We start from the raw sequence: 27,769 nt of genomic DNA on the forward strand, positions 1-27,769 counted from the left end.
AGGATGAAATTATATTCCCATATAATTAGTTACTCATAAGAATATCCCGGTAATATGTGGCACTGGAATACATAATGTGTATAACACGATTCTCATAGCCCTACATTTTCAAATCTTAAATGAAATCTTCATGTCAAAATCCAAATTGAAACACATACTTTATTCGAAAATGAAAAAGAAAATATTTTAATACATATTTATTTAAAAATAAATAAGCTTTCCATATATAAGTATCATACATATATAAATAACACTTGATATTTTAAGAATTACATAGGGGATTACTATTAAATAAAGTGTAAATATTTGGTATTTATATATATATATGTATTTATGTACATACATATTAAAATAAGAAGAATGAGAACAATTATTTTAAAGTTATTCATAGAGTATTTTCCTTAAAAATATTATTAGAATTTTAGAATGAAAATTTTATAATATAGGATAAAGAAAATATGAAAATTTTTAAACCATAGAAAAGCGGAATTTTCAACATATTTACCTTTTATATAAAAAGATTTATTTAACAAATGGATAAACATATATATACATATATACATATATATAAGGATATTTACATATTTTACAAAATTCTTGATACATTTAAATATTATACTGAGAAAAGAAATTTAACAATATTATATTATAAGACTATCGAAAATTTTAAGTTTATTTTTGAATTTAAAATTGTGTAAAATCAAATTTTAATTTCATATATTGGTAAAATTAATATTAATTTCACGAAATTAGGCACTCTTTCAGAATTAAATAATTGTAGAAAAAATTTCATTAATTAATATGAGCACAAAGATTACTTTGCAATACTCAAAATCAAATTATTTTCTATATGAATCCAATTACAGATTGTAAAACTAATATGTGAATAAGAATATAATATCATCAATCAAAGGATTTCCTAATTTTCTAAGCAATTTTCGAATGATAAGTGAAAGTTACACACATATCCACAAAAATGTCGTTTTTGAGAATTATAAAAATGCTAAATTTTTTGTCCTCACCTATATTATTTTCCTATGTCCTCACCTATATTATACCTCCATGCCAAATTTGTCTTACCGTTTGTAACGCTAAAAAATATTAGTCTGAGATATAGATTCAAGTGTATGTATTTGATCAGCGTCAGGTCTTGAGTCGATTTAACAATGTTTGCCTTTCTGCCCGTCTTTGCCACTCTCTGTATAACCATGTCTGTCGGTAGTAAATGCTAGAACTCTATTTAAATTGAACATGATCGAGGTACTATCAAGGTACTGGTTCAGGTAACTGTCATACAAATTCAAAATTTATTTGTCTATGTGTCACAAATTATTCAGCGCATAGTTTTTAAAATACGTACAACCAAATATTTAGTTAGAATTGTTATGTTTGATACAAACCATGTTAGCTGCCATACAACCTCATAAGCGGTTTGTTCATAGTTCAGATACTATTAAAGCTACAAAGTTCAAATTTTGAGCAAACCACTTTGGTGATGTGGCCAAAAATTTCAGTTAAATTCTTTTAGATTCTATTGGTTTATATAGCGTATCATATGTGTTTAAAATAACACTCGACATAAAAAGCAAGAACTTATATGAAATTTAAAATCATTTATTCAGGTATCATAGAGTTGATACGGCCAACTATAATTATTCTCGTTTAAAATATTTTTTTAATTAAGTAAAAATCATGCAAACTTTCACCCAAATATCATTTAAGAAAATTTTATTTCTAATTTATTAAATTTTTTTTAATATTTTGATTGAAAGCTTAAAGTGAAACAACCTAGCGGTTAATAATTTCGCGCAAAAATCTTATAAATTTAAAATATTTTAAAAAAACAAAAAATATTTTCATTTCTAAAACATTATTAGTTTTATTAAAAAAATTATAAAAAAATATGGTGAACATTTCATGAAATGTCAATCAATCAATCAATCAATTAATCCACTTGAAACCGAACAGAAAACGTAAAATCAAAAAACAAAGAAATAAAATGGTTAATAAAAAATTATAACTTTTATACAGAATTCTTTAATTTTCAAAATTTAATGAAATTTTTTTTTAATAATATGCGAAAAGAATTTTTTAATTAAATTCATTAGTAATATTAAAAAATTTCACTTAGATATTACAGAAGGAGGAACATTATTTACATAAATATAACAGAAATTCATTCTATATACTTTAGGCATAATTTCAATTTCTATTCATATTTATTATGTAAGAATGACATTCAAATAAACATTTTTAATTATAATAGTTACGTTCTCCAAATTACATCATGCTTAGTAGGGTAAGAGTTTAATTACAAATATTTTAATATTGTTATAATGTGAAATAAATGTCAAAATTCATGATATTTAGTGTTTTTATGACAGTTTTTCCTTTTGTATATAACAAAAATTGTGTTTGATTTAAAAATTACTCGCGTTTGTATTCGTTTTGACTTTTTTTAATAAATGAAAAAAAAAAATAACTTGTAGACATATATGTGCAATAATTGTTATATTAAATAATTTTAATGTATAACATTATAATTTAAATTAATATAATGCTATCAATACCCCCGACTGTCGGTGCCATTATGTGTTTACCAAGTTAGTTTACCTTAGGTTAAAATTAGGTTTAGATTAACGCGGTCATCTGAGGATACACTTAGCCCAATTGGGCTCGTTGTGATGCCCGAGTACTTAACCGGGTAAGATTCCTTACATTCAGACATTTACATTCGCCAGGACTGTATCTTTTCATATAAAAGGTAAAAATGTTGAAAAAGAAATGGGCATAAACACAAAAAATGAGCCACCATCTCCTCCTCAAAATCACAGCAACTCCTGCAGAGGTCTTTAGCGAGGTGTCTCATTCTCCTGGTGTGTTCGCTAGTTTACCTTAATAATATGTAGTTCTAAATTCGATAGCTGTATTCATTTCGATCGACTATAAGGCAAAAGAAATTATGAACTATATATATATATGGAGAGGAAATACAGATAATATATTTCTAGTATCTGTCTTAGATGTTCCAGGCCCCGCGCAACAGTTTATGTGTATTACATAGTTCACAGGTTTGTAGAAACAAAAATTTCCAGATTACATCTAGATCACACCCTGTTCATGAAGAAGTATCCTTGTATTTGATAATACTAATGTGCCATCTTGTTCTTTTTTGTGGTGATATTTTGAACGTTAAACATATTTTTACAAGGAATACAATGAAATTGAAGCATTATTTCGATAACTGAAAAAATTCATTCTTACAACATATTAAAACAAATTAATTTTATATTTTGTTTGTATTTTTTAATTATTATAAGAATAATTGATGGAAATTTCTTCATACAGGCTATAAACCGCTCGCCTAAAGAGCGGAATGTCATTGATTGAAGTCCGGTTCGAGGTTTTTTAATTCTTCTGCCTTGATTCGTTCCTTTGATTACGTCATCCATCTGTTCTGCAGGTGTATGAAGAAATTTCCGTTAATTATTCTTCAACACCATTTATATTGAAAATTTTTGTTTTTGATTTCACTATGCTTTTAATAATGCAACCCTTATTTCTCTTTAAAAATATTTTATTAAAAATTGTAAAAATCTTATCCAATTTTTATTTACAATTTTATTTACAAATTATTTGGAATTATACCAAATAATTTTGACTACCTTACATCGCATGATTTACATATCACTTTCACTGTAAACATACACACACACAATCTTATTTTGAATATGATATAAATATTACCTTAATCTCAATTCTATGGAAAACCATAATTATTTGGAGCAACAACCGTATATACTTACGGTTGACTTATGATTTATATACTTACCTATGCAAAAAAAAAATATTTCCTGCTAAAAAAAAAAATTCCAAAAATTAAAATAAACTAAAAAAAATCTAGGTTATGTAATCATACAATTTGTAAATTGACACCTTGAGAAAGAATGCATAATCAGTATAACAATATTAAATGGAGTCAAAAAAAATACACAAATAAAAAATAAATAAAAAGTAGACATAAACTTACCATGACTCAGTCAATGTCATTACGCGATTTTCTTCTCTTTTCTTCTTCTTCATTTTTGAATCATCTTTCTAAAGCAAATACCTGGGTATATTAAAAAAAATTTCAAAGATTTCAGATTAAATTTTATAATCAATAAAGTAAATAATTGTGTTCTGACTCATTAAAACGTGTAGTTTGTAACATTATTAAGATGCATAATTTTGTTATACTATACACAGTAATTATTTAAAATACACTTAAAATAATAATTAAAATTATTAATAAGTAGTCATAATTTGTACTTGCATAATTTTTAAAATTATTTAAATTTCTTATTATATGCAGTCACCAGTTAAAGCTGATTTGAGTAATCTCATTGCTATTTTTCTACTAAAAAATCCTTAACAATAATAAATAATTAAAGATATTCTTTAAAATTTCCAATAATGTTCGAATAATATTAAATATTTTTGCTGTACATAAAGAATTTGTATAACACTGTACAAGTGCTATTATTCCCAACTATTATAATCCAAGGGCCCAACTAAGCGCGGTTATGTAGAACTCAATAAATGATACATCCTACTAGAGACTAAATAGCTATACCTTGCAGGTGATTTTCGAAATTTGTAAACACATAAACAATTTTCTTATATAGCATTGAATTAGTTTGCGATTAATTTTGTTAAAGATTATTCAGAATATAAATTAAAATCATGTGTAGGAACTCAAAATGTTCTAAAAATTTTAAAATTTTAACATCTATAATTATATATGTAAAAATTTTACAATTTTTGCATAATGTGAATTATGTTATATAGAGTGCGCGTCCAGGGCTTCGGAAGGCAAAGAACTTTTGCGAAATTATGACCGGAAGCGCTTTAAGGCAAATCATAAAGATGCCACGGAATCATGTGAGAATTCTCACGGGTTTCCTAACAGGACACTGTAGTCTTAAGAAACACTTAAACAAAGGAGCTAACTGGTCTTGCAGGTACTATGAGGAAGGTAAGGAGATTTCGATACATCTTCTCAATTAGTGTCGAGCATTGTTCCATAGCAAACGGGGTAGCTTGGGCTGGCCCTGGCTAATGGGCATGCTGTTGTTTAATATTCCGCTGGAACAGTTGATCGAATTCATCAAAAGTGTGGGTTCCGAGAGGGTGCTCTGGGCGGGACACTAGGCGCACGTGGTGGGGGCACAATAGATCTCTCAAGTCGCGGTGGAACATCGCCCCATTCTGCAATTTAATCTAATCTAATAGTATATGGTACTGCACTTATAATAATAATGTACATTATCATATTATATGGTATTAGTGCACTTACAATAAATAAAAGCCCCTAGCTGCATAATTTTAATAAAATTTTTGAAATTAATAACATTATTATAATAACTTTAAAACCGCGCCCTCAAAATTAATAGCATAATCACTCATATAACAAGTATGTAACAAGTTTTTTTTTAATTTTTAAATTACAATAATTTTTGAGACCATCTTAGATAATTAAATTATATACGGAACTAAAAATTATCTTAAATTTTAACGCACAAATTTTTTAAATTCTTTTTTTTTTTTAATATTAATTGAGATCAATTATAAATCACAACATTTATATTGCATCATTTTACAGCTGGTAACTTTAAAAATATAATGTGTATAACAGTATTAATTAAAATACTATTATACTTATATAAGTGTGTATTTATAATTTAATACAAAATAAAATGATAATTTTTTATTGTAATTATAATTAATTTTTATAGTGATAATATTAAAGTTAACAGAATTTATGTATTTATATATATTTACGTAAATATACGTAATAATTATTAACGGTAATGTTATTTAATAAAGTACCTATTTATGTGAATGAGTGTATGAACATATATTTATATGTATACCATAAGGAACATTAATTAATTTGAAGTAATTCATAATTAAAATGATTTTATTATTATTTTTTTTTTAAATAATTAATAATTAAAATAAATTAAATATTGAAGTTATGTCAAACAAGTAATAAATTTATAATAATAGTTATACATATAATATATATACATATAATATACGTTTGTATAAGAGTTAATTGTGATATGGTATGTGCGTAAAAAAAAAACCATTCGAATAAGAATTATTTTGTTATTTTTATTATTAATAATTATAAAGTAGTATACACACATAGTAGTATATTGACTTTATTAATTATAGTATTTTTTAAATTTTTATTACATTAATCATAAAAAAGAAAGAATTATAAAAACTGGAATTATAAATGATTAATTCCGTATCACATACCTTAATATTTTCTAGTTACATGAATAATTCGCAAAATTTAACACACATAAATTTTTATTATATAAAATCTATATGTATATGTTGACCCCTGAAATTCCTTAATATTATGACATAAAGAATTCGAACAAAATGTTTGTTTATAATTGAGAGTGTTTGCTTAAGAAACATTATATTAAAATGCAACATTAATATGCAAATATGAATTCCAATTAAATTGCACATATGGTTAAAATAAAAGTAAATTTAAAAGAAAAATTACCTTGTTACTCCCACAAATTTAAGTAATTATTAAATATAATAATTGTTCTTTAATAACTCTCCTCCCTTTTATAAAAATATTAATTAAATTAAAGGAATGTAAATAATTTTTTTTTAAAACAAATAAATAATAAATTTTCATATTGTAATAATTACTACTCGGTTTTAAAATGAATGTATATTATTAATCACTTAAATATTATAAAACTTTTTATGAGTTTGAGGTGAAGAAAAACCAAAAATAATTATGTTTTCTTTGATCCAAAATCTTTTGAATTTAATTTATTTATTTCTTAACTTACTAAAAATTTTATAATTCTACAATAGGATTAATATCATTTTCAAACAATTGTTTGATAATTAGGTGTGTGCAACCAGTTTGATAATTAAATATACAACTAGTTTGATATTCAATTAAGGGTTGCAAACAGTTTGAAAATAATGTTTGAATCCAATTAGTTTTATCAGATGATGTTTGATAATTTATTAAATATACAACTAGTTTGATATTCATTAAAGGGTTGCAACCAGTTGGAAAATATTGTTTTAATTTAATTAATTTTATCAGAAGATTTTTAATAATGAAATGTATGACCGAAGCTGCGAAAAAAATATGTATTTGAAGAAGTAGGAATAGATTTTCAAGGTATATTTAAAAACTGCGTCTACAAACTTTATTTCAAAAAATTGTTAGCTCAGTTTTTCAATTTCGTACAAAAAAAATATTATGTTAAAACGAGAAAAAAAGTAGAGTTGACCTTGTCAACTCTGTGATACCCGTACGAATTTGTTATCCTATGTGCGAATAACTAATGTGCCATAACTAACTAGGGGGCAGACTATGACTTTAAGTTGCCGTATTACCATATTAATTTATGCAAAATTTCAGTACTATGTGTTTTTCAAAATACTGGTTGTGCCAAACTACTATTGAAGTTGTATGGCAGCTACCAGAAAGAGCCAAGAAATTTTAGCGAATTTTATCAAGCACATCGGCCCTACTAATATATTCACTTGTGTGAAATCTCAATATCACAGCTTTTATAGTTTCTGAGATATAGCCAAATAACTTTTGAAGTTGTATGGCAGGTACCAGAAGAAGCCAAGTAATTTCAACGACTTTTATGAGACACATTGGCCCTACTAATATATTCGTTTGTGTGAAATTTCAATACCATAGCTTTAATAGTTTCTGAAATATAGTCAAATAACTTTTGAAGTTGTATGGCAGGTACCAGAAGGAGCCAAGTAATTTCAACGACTTTTATGAGACACATTGGCCCTACTAATATATTCGTTTGTGTGAAATTTCAATACCACAACTTTTATAGTTTCTGAGATATAGCCAAATAAATTTTGAAGTTGTATGGCAGCTACCCGAACCGGTATCCCGATCATGTCCAATTCAAATAGGGTTCTGGCACTTAGTACAATAAATCATTTGTGAAAATTTGGGAACTTAGCTCAATTAGTTTTTGAGTTATCGTTGGGACGGACGGACAGACAAAGCTAAATCAACTCAAAATTTGACGCTGATCAAAAACATACACTTGAGTCTATATCTAACACCGTTATTTCTTAGCGTTACAAACGGTAAGGCAAATTTAGTATACCCTTCGAACATACGTTCGTACGGGTATAAAAATGAATAACAATTATTATTTTTTAATGAATAATAAATTTTAATGGCTTCATACAGTGTGTATAAGGCGCACAAATATATTATATGTTCATCCTTTCATACCGGCAATAAAATTCTCTTAATAACATCATACAATACATAGTATAACAATTATCTCATAAAACTAATATAAAAATTTCATAATATTATAACACAATAAAATCACAATAAAACTGTTATACAACAATTGTAAATTATTACAATTGTATTATTATTTTAACATATTATAATATTAAAAAATTTGTGATGACTGATAGCAAATGTGTTGTATGAATGCAACATCGGGTCCAATATTTAACTTTTAATTTTATGCATTAAAATAATTAATTTAAAATTTAAATCAATCCCAAAAACAAAAAAAATAAAAAATAAAAATATAGCAAAAATGCTCTGTTTTTTATTTTTTAATTCAATTTTTATTTTATGATCTCTTTCATGTTAGTTTAACAAAAAATTAAATGAATATGTTGCGATCTTTAATTTATACCTACTGTTTTAAATTAAATTAAAAATTAAAAAAGTGAATGAACATATTATGCTTTAATTATATTATTTTTGTTTAATAAATTAAAATGGCAAAACAAAAGAAAAATTAATTTTTCTCTATACGAAAATTACAATTATTGTTTCCTTCTTTCTTCATCTTTTATTTTTATTATTTTATTGTCATACAAAGTGATGAAAATGGAAAATAAATATGAATAACTCGCCATAACCCACCTTTAACTATTTAATTATTATATACATATGTATATAGTAAATTTTTATGATTTTTCATATCTTTTTCCGATTATTATGTCATTCAGATGCAATTCAATTTTATTGACATTGTATTTTTACGTCATATCTGAATTAAAAATAGTTGGAATATAAGTATGAATATAAATACTTATGTATAATGTGCATGCGTATGCTACATATTACATAGTATTGCATAGTATATTATGAATGTATACAGAGTGTTTCCAATTTAATTTGAAAAATTTTAACAAATTAACACGATTTCATGTGACATAATAATAAATTCGTTCACATCGTATATAATACATTTGTATGAAATACATGTATGAAGTAATCTCTAAATTAAATTTTAGAGGACAATTTAGTATCAATGGGGGATAACAGCATTTAAGTTTTTTGAAAAAAAAATTTTTTGAATGATTCCCAAAATAAATCATTGTATCAGTTACTATACCATACATAATGAAAAACATGTATGACATACATGTATGAATTGATCTCTAAATTCAGATACAGGATAGTTTCCACGGGATAGAAAAAATTTTTTGAACGACTTCTAAAAATAAATCATTTAATCAGTTTCCATATTTTATATGACAACAAACATGTATGAAATGCATGTATGATATAATTGATTAAAATATAAATCTTTTACAGATTTACACCACTTGAATTTAATTTTTCATTTATTTTAAAATCGATTGACTAACCTTAATGTTATATTATTCTTTTCCCTAAGATAATATTAATCATGGGGATTACCGACCTCTATCTAAAATTAATGAGAGAAGAATTTTAATTTTTCATCCCTTGAAAGATTGTCCATCAAATTTTTGCTCTTTTTCGGAAATCGTTCAAATGTATTGATTTTGTATGTATATTGGCGGAATTCAGAACTTTGATCCGGAGTCTACATGCTCACAAAATAATAGTTATTCATACATTTATTCAAATGAAATCAAATAAGTGTAGCAATATTGCTAACAAAAGTAAATCTATTACAAGCCATGCGTAATTTTATTTAAAAATTGAAATTATTATTGTATGTCACTTAATTTCAATTGAAATAATGAAGGTACACAATGCTTATGTATATGAAACGTATACGAAACGCATATGTATACACACTTTTATTTTTATAGGTGATAACAATAAAAAAAAATTGCTTATACTTTACTATATGTAGCCAATTAAAGAATAAACACAAATTATTCATGTATGCACGTACAAAATGCACCTTATATGCATAACAGGTACCTAAATAATACTCGTATATGTGCATACATAATATACAAAGTACATTCATGATTTTGAATTATCTTCATATACAAGTATGCATATATTCATGTACTACATAGTACAGGTACATATATAGTACATAGGTACTGAAGTTCATTTTCTGAAATGACTTTCATAATAATTTAGGACAAATAAATAAAAAAATATTTACTTTGTAAATATTTTTTTGTATATAAATTTTTTTTTCTTATTTTGTTAATATTTACACATGTTATTAAAAGTGTATACATGGTATACCTACACTATAATGCATTGTGTATGATTTTTAATTGGGTCATAATAATTTGGTAATTCCGAAAAAAAAAAAAAAAATTGTATTATGAATGTATAACAATATGTTATTTGAATTTTAATTATAAATTAATTATGATGAATTATTATAGTATGTGATATTTTAATTTTAAATTTTAATTTTAAACTTTGAAGTAATAATCATAATAATTAATTTATTCTGCCATAAATTCGATGTAATTTTGAATAGTTTCTCTAATAGACTGACCATAGATAGTTTATTTTTATCATGGATTAACAATTTAATGGAGAAATACACACTGTCTCAGGTGCTCACTGTAATATTTTTCTAATATTCACTTATCTGGTAATGGAAACAATCTACGGGAAAATCCAGAAATGGATACAATATTAATTAAATGAGCTCACAAAATTGTAATTTATCAAAAATTGAATTTTTTTTTTTTATATACGACCGAAAACATTGAGCTTGATTGGGAAATAATTGCATTGAATATAAATAATATATGTAGTATAAGGAGTTCGATGGAGAAATACGTAAATGGCATTAGATATGACCGTCTTGAAGGTTATGGTCTAATTCACTTTCCTCTAATCTACAAAATGATCCTAAAATATACAATAATTTTTTTGTCAAAAGAACTAACCAAGTTGCATATGTAAAAATGCTAAAAATTTTTTTACATAAATTAATTTTGATGAATTTTTCATTGAATTTTTCTATTTCCTACAGTTTTACTCTACATTGAATTAATTTTAAAACAGAGGATCTGTTTTAGTGAAGATGTGCTCATAATAGTTGGAAAACGTTTATTATAGTTAGAAAACATTATAATAGTGGTTATTTTGGACTGAACTTTCGATTTAACGCAAATCTATAACGTAAGATAGTAGTATAACAGAAATACTTGCAAACTAAATTTTAAAAATTATTTAATTCGTAAATAATATGTTCTTCATTTTAAAATTAATTTTTGCAATTTATTACATACTATTATACTATTTTGAATTATTATTGAAAATACTATAAATTTTGATTTTGAAAAAAACTAAAAAAAATTAATAATTTTTCACTTCCAAACTACAATTAAATTATCATAATAATAAAAATCAATTTACTTAATACATTTATCAAAAACTAAATTCATTTAATCGTTTTTTAAACAAATAAACACGTTATAATATTACCATATATTTGCTTTAGCATAACAGCAGTGAGCAGATTCTATAGTAGCTATCCATATATAATTTAGAGAATAATTTAAATTATGAGTTTTCAATAGTATATAGAATAAAATTTCTTTTCGGAAATTATCATGTCAATTATATTAAAAATAGAAAATTTTCATCTTAATAAATTTATTCATTCTAGCATTAAATTCTATTATAAATACTAAATCAATATAAAATAATCAAGAGAATGAAATAGTTTTGCATTTATATGCAAATATTTCTAAATAAAAATCCTGTATTTTAACGCCGGAAACTCATATAAATCACAACTAAATTAAAATAGAATGGAAATAAATGTCAACTATTAATAATAACAATTTACAAAAATATTTTATTTTTGAATTTTTATTCCATTAAAAAATATATATAAGCATAATTTTCTATATTTATTATTAGATTTTTAATTTTGAAAAATAAAAAATTCACGAGATTCAAATCAATGGTTTGTAAAGTGGCACATTTTCATTTTCATAATTTAAGTGAAAAATTGACACTTTCAAGTAGGGTACCTAACCTGAAACGGAAGTAAGTAATAAACGGGAACATAAAACAAAAATTTTAATTGCATACATTTAGGAGGAGTATTAGAATTAAAAATTTGAATTTCGAAAAAGTTTTTCTAGTTTTACTAGTATAATTTACAAGGTATTTAATTGAATTATAGATTCTTGTCTGAATTTTCAATTATGTAGATATTTTCTTACTTAATTAAGATTTTATAAAGCTGTAATATTTTAGAACTTTAACTCGTACAAATAACCGATTGAAAATTGAATTATCACTCGTAGAATTTTGTAAAATGCACGATTTATAGAAATTTCCTTGTTCATAACTTGAAAATTTTGTCCTAACAATCTTGATAAATAAATTTTCAAATAAGAACTATTTACTTCCTGGGTATTTGACCTTTTTATCTCAAATATTTGTAAATGAACGTATTGAGATTTGAGCATAATAGCCATAAGCACATTTTCTCAAAAAAATTTTGTGAATATGCTACAAAAGAACAGCAAAAATAATATTATTAAAACAAATAATGACGCATTTGCTTTTATAATAACTAGAATTTAAGCTTAAAGAAAAATTTGGAAAATATTTTCTAGTTTCAAATCTTTTTTCAACAATTTGATATTTGTTTTTTGTCAAATTTCATCAAATGTCTATTATAATATTAACTAGTTATACAAGTTCTAGTTTTAATACTATATATATATTACCTATATACGGTACTTATTATTTAATATATGTATACAAAATAAAAATTTTAATAATTTAGCATGATTGAAATATTGTTTATTTTTTTCATTCCTCTTATCCCCCCGCCCCTCCCCCCTCGTCCCAACACCTGTTGATTTACGCCTTTACCCTCAATCATTTATTCCTCCCATCTTCCGAAACTAATAACTAGTTCATATTTTTAGAATTTTAAATGCAAAATTATTATAGATTTGTATATATTTTGTGATAATTTTATGACACAATAGTTTTAAGCAAAAAAAACAGCGTCTTTAATAGCTACAAATAAGAAATATTTCTACACATATACTGATAAACTATAAAATATTCGAGTATAATTAAAAATAAAAAGTTGGGTCAAACCAATGGTTTGTATTGTAGCACTTTTCCCTTCAACAAGTGAAAATACTGCTTTTAAAAACAGTCTATGTATACCTATCACACTATTAAAATTATTTACATTCATATACAAAACTATTTCTAGAATTGCATATATTTAGGATGACGCATATATGCAGTCTTTGAAATAAAGCAAAAATTAATATAAAAAGGGGTTAACATAATGCTCGATTTTAAGGGTTAATTGTGTGAGTTAAGAAAAATAATTATATTTTTTAATGTCATGGAATTTACCGTTAACTTTTTGCGTTTATAGAAATTCGAAAAAACTTGCGGTTTCAGAAATATAAGGTGTCAAAAATGCAAATTTTATAAATTTCAAGAGGCCATAACTTGAGAGGGGGTGGAGATGGAAAAAAATTTTCTTCTAACGAAATGCACTACTTGTTAATGTCTAAAAGCCCCTAAAATTTCAAGCTCCTAGAGGCTGGGGTCTAGAAGAAAAACGACATCAAAAATTTGGAAAAAAAGGACTTTAGATAACGGTAAATTTGAGCGGCCATTTTGTTTTTCTAAAGTTTAACTATAGTATACCACGGTAGGGGAAGCACGCCGCTGCCTTTCTGCGTTTGCAAAATTTCAAAAATGCTTATGGTTTCATTGCAACAAATAGTTAAAATAGGTAATTTTTAGTGCTTTTGGGGGGGTATAACTTCTAGAGGGGGGGAGATAGGTAAAAATTTTGTTCTACGAAAATAAGTTTCTAGTAAAGATCTATGTACGTATTAAATTTCAGCTCTCTATCTTTAAGAATGTAGAAGTTTTGTAAACAGACACACGGACGGACGGACGGACGGACGGACGGACGGACAGAGTGAAACTAATAAGCACTTTTTTTCAAAAATTTTTTGGAAAAGTGCTAAAAAGAAACAAAAAATGAATAGAATTCTTAAAAGAAATTGAAAAATTTCCGGTTAAAAAACAAGAATTACCTATTAATAATGGAAATAAAATCAGAAAACCACCAAAATATTGTTCGCGGTTTGTTACACTACACAAATAAAATATTTTAACTATTTATTAAAATAAACTACTATGCTTGCTAATCATCGGTAGCATTTTTGTCATAAAAATAAAAAATCTTTCAAAAAAAAAAAAAATTTGTTTAATAATATACAAGTAATTTTCAAATGATTTTTACGATATCATCTTTTGAATTTATTATATAGGTACACTGAAAAAAAAAAACAATAAAACATAAATGAATAATAAATAATAAAAAAAAATATTATTTTAAGGTAATAAAAATTTTGTTTATGTTCCGAAAAAAAAACAAAAACATAGGAAAAAAATTAATATTGAACTATGAAATTTAATAAATTTTTAAAATTTTTAAAATTTAAACGTCATATATAAGAACAACGGGGTGCCTTGCATAAATTATAAAAAATATACAAAATTGAATTTAAAGAATTATTAATTAACAAAAAAAAAATCTGATGTGATCAGCACATAGTCGACTACAATGTGTATTGCCTAGTTTAGTGAAAGTGTTACAGAAGATTATGAAAATGTGTTTTAAATACTTCTTTAAAATTGTAAGGACACTAGTAAACTTTCAGTTCATATTCCTTGAAAATTATAAATTTGGCTCTTAGTAGAGTATCGCGTCGTGCCAGTCGAATTTCTTAAAAAAGTTCGCCAGTTAGTTTTGGTAACAACCTCAAATACCAAATTTCATGAGATTACATCAATTAGTTGCGTAAATATGGTAAAAAATATAAAAACGGCCGTTCGTTACGGTTTGCAAAACCTGTTCTTTCGAATTTAACTAATAAATTGCAATAAACTGGTTCATTATTTCTATTATTTTCCAAGGCCAGACAAACCCCCAAATATTGAACATACCGTGATATAGCCGAAATAAACTCACAATCAGCCGAAATTGAGATACATGCGTAGAAGATACGCACACAAACTGAAGAGACCGACAGATTGACATATTTCTAAAAATATTTTAATAACGCTTTCCTACTATGGAAAAGTGCGTTCCCAAAGAAAACTCGACATCCGAAATTTGATATCATCGCATGACCTCACTTATTGTATGCAATGCAGTCGCTAAAAAAAAAGGAACTATTAAAAGAATAATTTGCATATTATATAAAAAAATTTTTAGAACTTGATAGTAATTGTACAAATTTGGTGTTTTAATTTATAATTCAACTTTCCTTTATTGTCCTTGAATAAGATTTGTATAATTCATTTTAAGAGTACATACTTCTACAAAATGATCATGAAATTATGTGGTTAGTTTACGTTTTATCATAGCAAATATGTGTTAACTTATTTATTCTACAAATACTTGTTCAACAAATTACATCGAATGAATTACGAATAAAGAAAAATGTAAAAATGAAAAACTAAAATATACAAGAGATTGATTCTAAATTTTTTAGACATTTTTAAAGTAATTAAAATTTTTTAAAAATTTTCATACTATTTTTCAATTTTACATCCTTCATATCTCGAACGGATGTGAAACGAAAATATTCCATGAAAATAATTCAGTAGAGTACTATATTATGAAGATGAAGACGAAGTAATCAAAGTAAATATCGTCGCAAATGTACTCTGAATGTAATTATTTTTTTTTAATCATTTTATAACTATTATGCATACAATATTCCTTGATTTGACTTAAGAAATTCGTTAAGTGACGAGAATTCTTAAAGAATTTACCATCTAGACTTTTAAATTGCAGTAATATACTCGCCGGTAATTAAATGTTGTGTGTATTTAAAACTATACCGTTCTATTAAAAATTATTAAGCTAAGAATTTGAATATATTTTAGAAATTTAGTTTCAATGTATTAATCAAAGTCTAGGGTCAAGTAATTATTAAATAATTTCTGAAAAATTTTTACTTATTTTAACATAACGACACTGACACTGTTAACGACACTGTCAGTTAAATTGAAATCCCCAATACTCTTAATTTAACTCATTCTGTAAAAAATAAATCATAGGTACAATTATTAAATCTGACAACTTGTGTGCGGCTATGCAATTTTACAATAATGAATCATTTAAATGACCCTACATTATAATTATAATAACAACATAATATTCTTAAAAACTAATTTAATATCTTAAAATTTAATTATTTAATTCGTATTCTTTATCTTTATTACTATGCACTTAAAAAAATTTAGATAAAATAAAAAACACCGCAGTTTCTTTTAAACCACCAATTTAATGTACTTAAAATTTAAAAGTTAATTAGCATAAAAATTTTCTAATTAATTGAATCTTTAAAATTAGAAAATGAATGACTAATGTAAATTTTTAGTAATTTTTTAAAGCAAAATTTTTTATCTTAATAGTTATCAGTTAAAAAAAATGTTAATTGAATGTAAAATAATTAATTTTTAAATTATAATTTATGTTATGTAATTATTATTTAAATTAGTAATATATTCATGATAAAGCATTCATGAAAATTTTAAATTACTCAATTATTTTGAATGTTATTCAGAGGTGAAAAATACTTTAATTATAAAAAAATTCATATAGAATTGAAATGAATTTAAATTTTAAAATGATGTAAAATTAAATTTTTAAATAGAAATTATTATTAAGCATATTGATAAAATTTAAAATTTAATATTAATTAAATAATATCTGAATTAAATAAGAATATAGAAAGAAAAATCCAAAGATTATATCTTTGATGGGCGGTAGTAGGAGTATAAGTCAAAAATATCAACTTTTCACTAGAGCAAAAAAACTTAATAAAATTGTTCACTTTTGCTTTGAACAATATATTTAAATGCATTTGTTTCAAAGGTTTCTAAGTGTCGTCGCGCTATGAATTTTTGATAGAAGATGTATTTTGAACTCTAGATTACATTGGTGTACTTATCAGGTTTTTGCAAAAAATTGACTTTTACTCCTACTACCGCCCATCAAAGATATATCGAATATTTTTAATTGAACAACCAATATTTTTTAATTAGAATAATTAGATCTTTATAGTTCACGTCTACGATATTTAACAGAAATTTTAAATGGCAAATTAAAATTTTAATAACAAATTTGTTTTGAATAAATTTATGAAATGTTAGTTATACTATATGGTGAGGCCGCTTCATATTAAAATAATCTAATTCCATAAATCAAAGAACCAAAATGATCCTATTATAATCCTATCAGCATAAAGCAGCATTTTTGGCTTTTCAAATATTAAAGAAGTACAAATCAAAATGATTCCTGTAATCTCAGATAAAATATAATATAGAAATATACTCTCGTATTACAAATTCTAAATATTCTTTACACTGTTCTCCTATTTTCTAGCAACTCATATTCAATTATTACAATTTGTACGGCAATAGCTTAATTTTATTTGAAATATTAGATTTTAAATTTCATTTTGTAAGATTTTAATACACAAAAGATCTCATATATTAGGAAAAAAAAAAAAAAAATTGTCGCCTATAAGTATGCAATTTTACGTTTTTTACATTTCTTAAAAATTAATAAGTAAATTTCTTAAACAAGCTTAAAAAAACATTATTCTGTCGAAATTTTAATTTTTTTTTTTGACTTTTTTTTTAGTTAGAATTTAGTTTCAGTAGTCAAATGCAATATTTTTTATAATATAATTTAAGGACCTTTTCTTCTCGTATTCATTGTGCTATAAGTGCACATTCCTTTACAAGGGCTGATATTTTACCAATTGCGATTCAAAATAATTTTTGGAATAATTGCAAATATCAAATTTCTGGCAAACAACAATTAATAATATGTTTTTATTATTAATATTCTTTTCCTAATTTATTAATTTATTGTTAATGGTGCTTTGTTTGGCGAGGAATAAAAATAATTAGACAATTCCGAACATACACAAGTCAATAAATACAAAACGCAAAATATAAAAAATTTAAATTACTTCCTAAGTAATAAGAAAAATTCAAAAGGATATACAAAAAAATTTCCATTCTAGATTTAAAAAAGAAAACATAACGAAAAAAAAAAAAATTTTGCTGTTAAAAGAATTCTAAATTATTGGTAATTCTGAACTTTGAATAACATTTTCGTCTATTTATAAACTCTTGAAAGCATAAGACTAACATGAACAAAATAAAATGAGAAAAAAAACTTTAAATCAATTAATAAAATTTTTGCTTTCTAAAAAAAAAATTCGAAAATTGAAGTCCTCTTTTGTTTTCTTACTTCTACTTACTTTTTTTAAGAGAAAAATTTTACGCAAGAAGTGTTGGAACACAAAAAAAAAAAATTTCATCCAAAATATTTTTCAGAAACTTTACAATTTTTTTTTTTGTTTTTATTTATTTGTGATTTTTATTAGTTAAAACTTTTAATTATAAAAATTTTTTTAATTTTCTTAAAATAAATTTTTTTTATAAATTTTCTTAGTACCTAATTGTTTTTTTTTTTCTGCTCTCTTCTTATTTTTAATAATTTTTTTTCTATGTTTTCAATCAAATTAAAGAAAATATTAATGTTTATTTGGAAATTTGAAAAATAAGAAAAAAAAAATTTAGCAAATTCTTTTGAATTCCTTTAAAACTCAATCAATTATAAGAAAACGAAAATAAAACAAAAAAAAAAAATGAAAATAATTTTAATCTCTAGAAGGACAAAATTTATAATTTTTGAATTTTTTTCAGTAATTTTTTGTGTATATATTAAAAGATTTCCTCAATTTGAATTGAGATAAAAAAAAATTTATTTTTATTGAAAATATTTTTTGCCCCTCACTCTCCGCTATGCTACACTCAATATTATGCTATAACCACCTCGTTTATTTCTCTTAATATTGAGATTATGTAAAATTGTGAATGCAACAAATGAGAAATGAGAGAAGATAAAGTTAGAGAAAGTAGCTATATTTTTGTTTAAAAGAGCATCGTAACATTCTATCTTCCTCTTCAGATTTTGTTTTCCTTTCCCTTAAATAATCTCGTATATCGTCCGCCTTTATACCCTAAATCTTGTGATCAAAATTTCTTTTGCACATTTCTTTGAAATATTTTCGAATCGTACATATTCATTTTCCCATGACATTTCTCTTAATATTATACAATTATATTACATATATATATACATAAACACCCCCACGAAAATACTGAATTACTGTAAATGTCTTCAAAAAGAAAACAAGACGTTTAAGGTTAAAAATTGTTTGGTTCTTGTTTTTTTTTTTTACTGCTTGTTGTTATTTCCATCAAATATACCAATATAATAAGGCAATACCAATAGTCAATTATACATTCTTGTTTTCAATTGATTATTTGTTTTATTTATTTTTCCCTTTTCTTATCCATTTTCTATTTAAGTAGTTTTCAATTTTATTTTTTTTTTTTTTATTTCCTACTTCTAACAATTTTCCAATGAATGAATTTTCAAACTATATTATATATATATACGGTACAGTAGTATAATAAGAATAATAATAAAAATTGTATAACAGTATATATAACGTATAGTATAACAGTTTATGTATAGTATAACAGAACATCAGAAGCAACAAGAATATTAAATTACAAAATTCAATTGAAAGTTTTGCAATTTTTTATTTGTGTTTTTTTTCAAGGTTATAAATTTCTTTATCTACAAGTATACAGACATGTATATTTCTTGTAAATGTTATCATATTACCAATATTTTTAGATACAGTTATTGAAAGTAAATATGATATGTAAACCAGGAAAAAGAATTAAAATATTATCTATGTACATTAGAATATTTGTATGTAATTAATAGGCAAATGTTTATAATATTTACGAGCATATGTGGTAAAGTGTGAAAAAAATTTTTACAAATAAATAAATAATCAGTTAAAAATATAATGTTATAATTTTGTTATAATTGTTATAAACTAGTACAGGTTTGTAGAATTGCGCTGTAATAAAATTTCATAGCTTAAATGGTAAAATTAAATAACAAGTATAAGAAATTTTATAAACTCTATTCATCTTACTTAAATTATATTTAAACTTAAGATCTAACATTAAAAAAGAAAGAATTCTTGCATATTGCCCATAACTTCAGAACTGTTCGCCTGCCTTGGTTCGCATGGCTTCTTGACAATATTTTATTTAATTATTTTTTTTTTAATTCTAAACTAAAACTTAAATTTTAACCTCAATTATTTATAAACTATCCACAAAATATTTCAATATAATTCCTAAATTATTTCAGTATTTCCACATAACCATCCAAACGAGCTTAAATGAGCTTTTCATTCCATATTATACACAATTTGTAACGAAACCAATTTCTTATAAAAAATCAAAATTTCATGGTTTTTTGTAGCCTCTCGTTTAAACTAGCCTATATGCATATGTGCTAAAAATACTAGTGCCAAACAATTTTGTTTCTCTGGATGGTCTCTGGTTATATTATTAATATGTGGACGATGCTTTTCGAATTTTCACATTTTCGCAATTTAATTCTATATTTAAAATTTTTCATTGCATAAATTGATTCCATAATATTTCTAATTAAATTTCTAAAGTAGCTTTACAATATTATTTAATAATTTTTTATATTTTCCGTAATTACTATCATATTTACAAGACAATTACATGACATTAATTACATCAATAATTATTTAATATTAAAAGTCAATTAATCTTACAAAATACGAGTACAAAATTATTTCGTAATCATAGACATATAGAGTGTCATAAACCTAGCGTGCTCCTATAATAATTGAATTAAATTTTTTAAATGCGTCATAAATAAATTGGTGAATTAAATTGCTTATTTGTTATATTAATTAAGTATATGACAAAAACTTAATAATAATAACTAAAAAATATTTCAGACAATCTTTTGAAATTTTAACCCATACCCTATATAACTGGAAAATCTGACTATAAAAATTAATTATGAGAGAAAATATTTAAAATTAGCATTTATGATTGTATGACAGCTACACGAATCAGGACAGTTAACTTATTAAAATTTTCATAATATATATGTATATAGAATATAATTGGACATATGGTGTGCGAACCCTTTGTTCTAATTGGTTCCATTACAATAGAAATCGTTGCTGACAGAAAAAAAACAATTTGTGAAAGTTTATAGGTTGTATTTGCTTAATTGTTTGTTTCTTAGTAATCATACGATACAGGACGGACGGACAAACATCTCTAATTCAATACAAAATTCCACGCTATGCAAGAATATAATTTAAACATGTTTATAACGCAAAGAACTACTTCTAGTGGTTAAAAACTCTATACTAAAATTGATATACCCTTTACTAAGATGCAGGGTATAAAAGCAATTATTACATTATAAAATTTTTAAGCGTGCTAACAATTTTGTTTTTAATTTTTTAAATTGACTATTATGTGATTATGTCAAGTATATAGCTATTCGTTATCAGTATATAACAACAAATATCTTTATTAATCATTTAATTTCCTCTGTTAATACTACCGTATTTAGCTAGAATTTTATTGATATAATTAAAGATTATCGTAATTTAGTTTTGGGAAGATTATTTAAAATTTTATATAATTATTAATTTTTAATTATGGTTCGGGTCATTTTTTACATGGTTCCTTATTATTACTTTCTGTAAAATAAATATTTGTGGAAAATTATGTGTGTTTGATATTATAATTGATGTAATTGAGTTGTTAATGCTTATGTATAAGATGAAGCCGTTTATAAAATTTAATTAGAAGTTTAATTGAATAATCTATTTCAGGTCAAAAATCATTTTATTTTTAAATGAAATTGTTTACAATATTTCGTAATTTATCGTAAAAATTGCATATGAATTCTGGGAAAAATTTTAAAATTATTGCTTAAAATTTTACATCACATTCTTTACCGTATCTATATACCGTAATTTTCTTAAAATTCAAATTATTTATTTAAAATTATTACTTGAGCACCATTTTAAATTTATGAGTCAGTCACATGAAATTTCTCTAAAATGAGCGCCTCATTTATAAAATTAGTTTTAAAATTTTCTCTCTCAATTTACTCTTTAAACGGAAATTTAATAGTGAATTCTGTTATAATTCTGGTATAATCCAGATTTATTGAAATCAAATTCTATTTATTGAACTATTCTTCAAACCAATGAAATTTAATTACAATACCGTTTACAATACCGTTATAATTTAATTAAATTATTAATACAAAATAATTTTTATTTATTAATTATATTAAAATTTTTTCCTTGTATATCCATTTTCACAGGACCGGTCAATGTCAGACATCATCGAATGATAAGAGATATTTATATGGATTTAGAAAATAATAGACCAACAGCATCATCACAAAATGATACACAACAAGATGGTAAATTATTTTTATTATAAATTTTCTCTGTTATCCTTTTATTATTAATGTATAAATAATTTAAATATATCCTGTTCCTGTTTAATAAAATTTAATAAATAATTATTATTTTTTTCTTTTTGTGTTCCCCCTTCCCTTTTTATGAATATATAGGCACTTGTTTATTGGATGGAATAATAACAAAACGAGCAACTATTCATTGTGAAACAAAACCAGGATGTAAAGCAATACAGAAAACAGGATATTGTTGTCCTGAATATCAATGTGGTAATTATCAATTTTTTTCTCCTTTTAATTACATATTATTAAAATAAAAAGGAAGAATGTAAAACAAAAAAAAAATAATTTTAATTTATTCAGATTTATTTTTATAATAGAAAGGATCAATCAATTTATTAATTTATGAATTTATTAAGAAGTAATTAAATATTTATTTCCTCGAAGCCTCAAAAAATATTTTAACACATTTTTAATTTTTACATTTCGAGTAATTATTTTTTATTTCCATAACTTATACTCGATTTCATTGTTCATATGGCTTTCTCGTTTTCGGGTAGTTGTTAATATAACAATAAGCATTACGAGATATTGTTCCCATCACCAGGAAATAAATTTTATTATTGAAATTTCTAAAGATTTCCAGAAAAATCTTAAGTAATATTTACCGTGCTCTTATAGTTATCCCCTCTTCTATTAAGAATAACGTATTATATAATAATATTTTCTCAATTTAAAATACGAGATTTCTTTAAGCAATATTTAAATTTAAGCCTAAAACAGTTCCTTATGCTACGAATAATATCAACCCTTATTGATTTCTTACAAAAATTATTTAATTTTAATAAGTAATGGTTTTATTCCTGTAATCCGAGATTATTTTGCCATCGTCTTTTAATTAGCTCATTTAAACATAGTTGCATACACTATACTTGCTTGAATAATAACGTTTCTTACTAAAATTTATTTAAAAGTAATAAAATTCAAAAATTCAATTTATTTAAAAAAAATATATATTTTTGATAATTTACTAACAGAGCTTTCTTATTTACTTACAGAATGTGAAAAAGATGGAAAATTGTATTCAAATGGTGAAACATTACCGGATCAATATCAAACACCTTGTAAAGTTTGCTTTTGTAAAGGTAAGAAGAGTGAGCTCATTAAAAAATATTTTTTTTAATTTTTAAAAATTTTGTCCTATTTTTATTGTTTTCAACCTTCCGGGCCTGTCCTCCTTCTCCTCCTCCTAATCCTCCTACTCATCCTCATCCTCCTACTCCTCCTACTTATCTACTCCTATTGAATTTAAATGTTAATTTTATATTGCAAACACAAATATTTTTATACTTTGTTGAAAATGAATTGGACAATTTGTTTTCATCTGAAGAATTCAAGCATAAAGAATTTTGAAAATCAATAAAAAGCAAAATAGGGTCATCTTTTTCAATCCCAATTTGCCTTTTTGAAATTTATTCTTAAAAATAAGGGAAAAAAATAAAAATTTTCACGTTCTTTTTAAAGCAAATTTTCGTAAAAATCAAAAAATTTAATTTTCTACATTTTCAGGTGGAGAAATCGTTTGTACAAATGTAACATGTTATAAAAGAGATGATTGTGAACCAAAATATATACCTGGAAGATGTTGTCCTGAATATGATAACTGTCCACCACTTGGTATGTACATATTCGCACTAAATTCCACTTACTAAAATTTCATTAATCTTTTATTTAAAATTTTTAACAATTTTTAGAAATTGGTAAAGCTACTACATCAAAAATAGTTACAGGAATTCCACATAATATTGAAACAACAGATAATTCATTACAAAAAGTTGATCAAACATCGGCTGCATCAATAAAGCATCCTCTTACAGTACATTCACAGCAAACAAATGAAATGCCATTACATAATCCATTAAATATAACAATAAAAGAAATAACAAAAGTTGAAGAAATTCGTATAACAGATGCACCAAAATCAACAATATTACAAGTACATACAACACCAAATCCATTAAGTAATGGTGTAACAAATCATAAAAATGGTGGTATTTCATCAACATCAACACATGTTAATACATCATTAAAAGATTCTCAGCAACAATCACTTAATTCAATTGAAGGTAAAACAATTGAAGATGAAATTATTTCACCTGTAGCCGTTTCTATACCATCAACAGGTGAATCACAATTATTAAATCCTGAGAATACAAAATTAACACTAGTCGAAACCAAAACCATTTTATTCCCATATAACAATAATGATAAAATTTCAACAACAATAATTCCACCATCACCATCATATTCACCAAATTCAATTCATACAACAGAGACAAATAAGGTTTTAATCTCGGATAATAATTTATTGAATGGTGAAGAAAGTATAAAAATTGTACGACATGCATCTGTACCAACAAATGCTAATGGTGAAAATAATATTGTACAAATAAGTCATAAAACAAATGAAAAAGGTTTATTAGCTGGTGATTTAAGTAATGAACAAATTGGTGAACAAGTTGTTATTTTTGATAAAAATGGTGAATCAAAACCAATAACAGTATTTGGTATAAAAGGTTTACAACGTGGTGATGTTATTGAAGATCCAAGTTTATCAGCAAATAGTAATAGATTTGATGATAATGTTGCAAAAAAGAAGAACAAAACTAAGGGTTCATCATCAAAAGAATATGATTCAAATGAAAGTGGTGACATTGATCCAATACAAGCATCAAGTAGTGATGATTTTGTTCGTGTTGTTATTGGTTCTACAACTGAAAATATTAATGATATTAGTAATTCTAGTGAAGAATATAATTTTACAAGAGCAGGAGAAGATGAAATTTACGAGCCAGTATTATATGAAGGTAATTTTTTTGTTTAATTCCAGCTAAAATGATTTCTAATTAAATATTATTTTTTTAGCTTTTGATTCATCATCCGTATCACCTTCAGTATCTAATAGTAGTGAAGAAACATTCGAACCAGTACATTATACTCCAGAACCAGGTGAAATTTTTGATTCAATTCATTATACACCAGAACCAGAAGCTGGTGAAAATCAATCGAATGAGACAAGTGATGAAACAAAAATTTATGATACTGTTTATCATACAAATGATGAAGAAAAAGTTTATGAAACAGTATATCATGATTTAGAAAACGATACAATATCAACAAATGGTCCAGAAAATGTATCATCTGAACCATTCCCATTTGAAGCTGAAGATGAAGATGTTAATCCAGCATATCCTAAAATACCAGAAGATTTAAGTATACATCATAAAATTAATGGAGCAGCTGATTATTTAGAGGGTAATACAGAAACAAAATCACTTGTATCACATAATGGAGCAACAATTAAAGAAGAACCACGTAGTGTTATTGATTCAATACATATTATTGAAGATACATCAATACTATCTGATAAATTAAAATCACATAATAATAATAATAATAATAATAATAATAATATAAAATCACATGATAATTATGATAATTTAATAAATTTAGAAAATGATACATCATTTAATGATATTATACCATTATCAATAAATCCGGAACCAAGAGTACCTGGTGAACCATGTCTTATACCAGAATGGGAACGTATTAATGGTACAAACCATGAATCAAGATGTAATCATACACAATCATTAATTGATTCATCAATTGAAGATTATCCAGCTATGGGTTTAACATTATTAAAAGGTAATGATAGTTGGCCAACAAGTTCAGAAATGGATTTAGAATATGGTAGCGGTAGTGGTATGGGTAGTATTATTAATTTATCATCAGCAAATTTAATAAATAATCGTGAACCAACAACAAGAAATCCAAATAAAATAATTGATATTGATGATTTTGATGGCGGTAGCGGTAACAATATTAATATTAATAGTAATGATACAAATTCAATAATTAATGATCCAAAAAATGATGCAGAAAGTTTAAAATTAGATGATGATGATAATAATCATGGAAGTGGTGTAAGCGGTATTAGTGGTATTGGTATTGCTGAAGAAATTAATAAAAAATCAGCAAAATCATTTTATGGTTTTGATAGTTTTATATTTTATTAAGAATCTTATTGTAATAAAAAAAACAAAAAAAATTAATTTAAAATATGAAAGAAAATAAGAAATGAAAGAACGATAACAAATGAAGATTATATAATATTTAAATTAATTAGTTTAAAACGCCATCATTTATGATATAATTAATTAATTATTATTATTATTACTATTAAAAATTTAAAAAGAAAAAAAAATATTTAAAAAATTCATTAAAAAAAAAAAAAAAATTAATTAATTAATTAATTATTATTATATTATTCTATATATTATATTGTTTCGAAAATAAAATCATTATTAAGATTAAAATATGTAATGTTAAGCTCGTTATTTAAAAAATAAAATGAAAAATTTAAAAATTTAAAAATTTAGATAATAATTCATAATCATTTATAATATTTAAAAACATTATAAAAATTTAAAAAATAAAACAAAAGTATTGACATTTAGAATTTTTGACATTTAAATATATTTGACATTTATATTTGACATATTATATTGACATTTTTAAAGATATCTTATACTTTTAATTTTATTTATTTTTAAAAAATTAAAATTTTATTAATTTAATTTACTTATAAATAATTTGATTATTTTATTAAATTCTTGCAAAAAAATTATAAAATGAAATAAAAAATTTTATTTTATTAAAAATTTAAATTCATTGTTTTTAAAAATAATTGTTATACTGCTTTATTATTTATTTTAATTTATATTAAATTATGAGCATTTCTGAAAATGCATTTCTTAAATTATAGAATTGCAAAGCTACCAACATTTAAATGTACAAATTAAATTTAGAACTTTGAAAATTAGTTCTAACCGTAAGAATTGCATTTTCAAAAATACTCAAATTTTAATATTTTCTAATTTAATTTCAAAAAAATAATTGTAATTATTTTATTAAAACAAAACTTGTACTTTATAAGAAACACTTTTAATTAAGATTAATTTTTCTTTTTTTTTTTTAAAGTATAACACAAAAATTTGTTGTTG

At 24.0% G+C, this 27,769-nt stretch overlaps 1 protein-coding gene across 7 annotated transcripts in view; it reads left to right on the top strand.

Moving 5' to 3' along the window:
• The window catches only part of LOC129618628 (uncharacterized protein DDB_G0283357), a 155,436-nt gene extending 127,972 nt beyond the window's left edge, over nucleotides 1–27,464 (top strand). For all 7 annotated transcript variants that reach the window (XM_055533480.1, XM_055533482.1, XM_055533479.1 and 4 more), the window contains 6 exons: nucleotides 22,605–22,706; nucleotides 22,860–22,973; nucleotides 23,762–23,848; nucleotides 24,273–24,380; nucleotides 24,458–25,570; nucleotides 25,629–27,464. In XM_055533480.1, coding sequence (XP_055389455.1) covers nucleotides 22,605–22,706; nucleotides 22,860–22,973; nucleotides 23,762–23,848; nucleotides 24,273–24,380; nucleotides 24,458–25,570; nucleotides 25,629–26,782 — 2,678 coding nt within the window. In that variant the 3' untranslated portion in view covers nucleotides 26,783–27,464. The remainder of the gene's footprint in view (nucleotides 1–22,604; nucleotides 22,707–22,859; nucleotides 22,974–23,761; nucleotides 23,849–24,272; nucleotides 24,381–24,457; nucleotides 25,571–25,628) is intronic.
• The last annotated feature ends 305 nt before the right edge of the window (nucleotides 27,465–27,769 follow it).

This window comes from Condylostylus longicornis, unplaced genomic scaffold, assembly GCF_029603195.1.
Source record: "Condylostylus longicornis isolate FDR11 unplaced genomic scaffold, ASM2960319v2 ptg000009l, whole genome shotgun sequence".
Classification (NCBI taxonomy): domain Eukaryota; kingdom Metazoa; phylum Arthropoda; class Insecta; order Diptera; family Dolichopodidae; genus Condylostylus; species Condylostylus longicornis.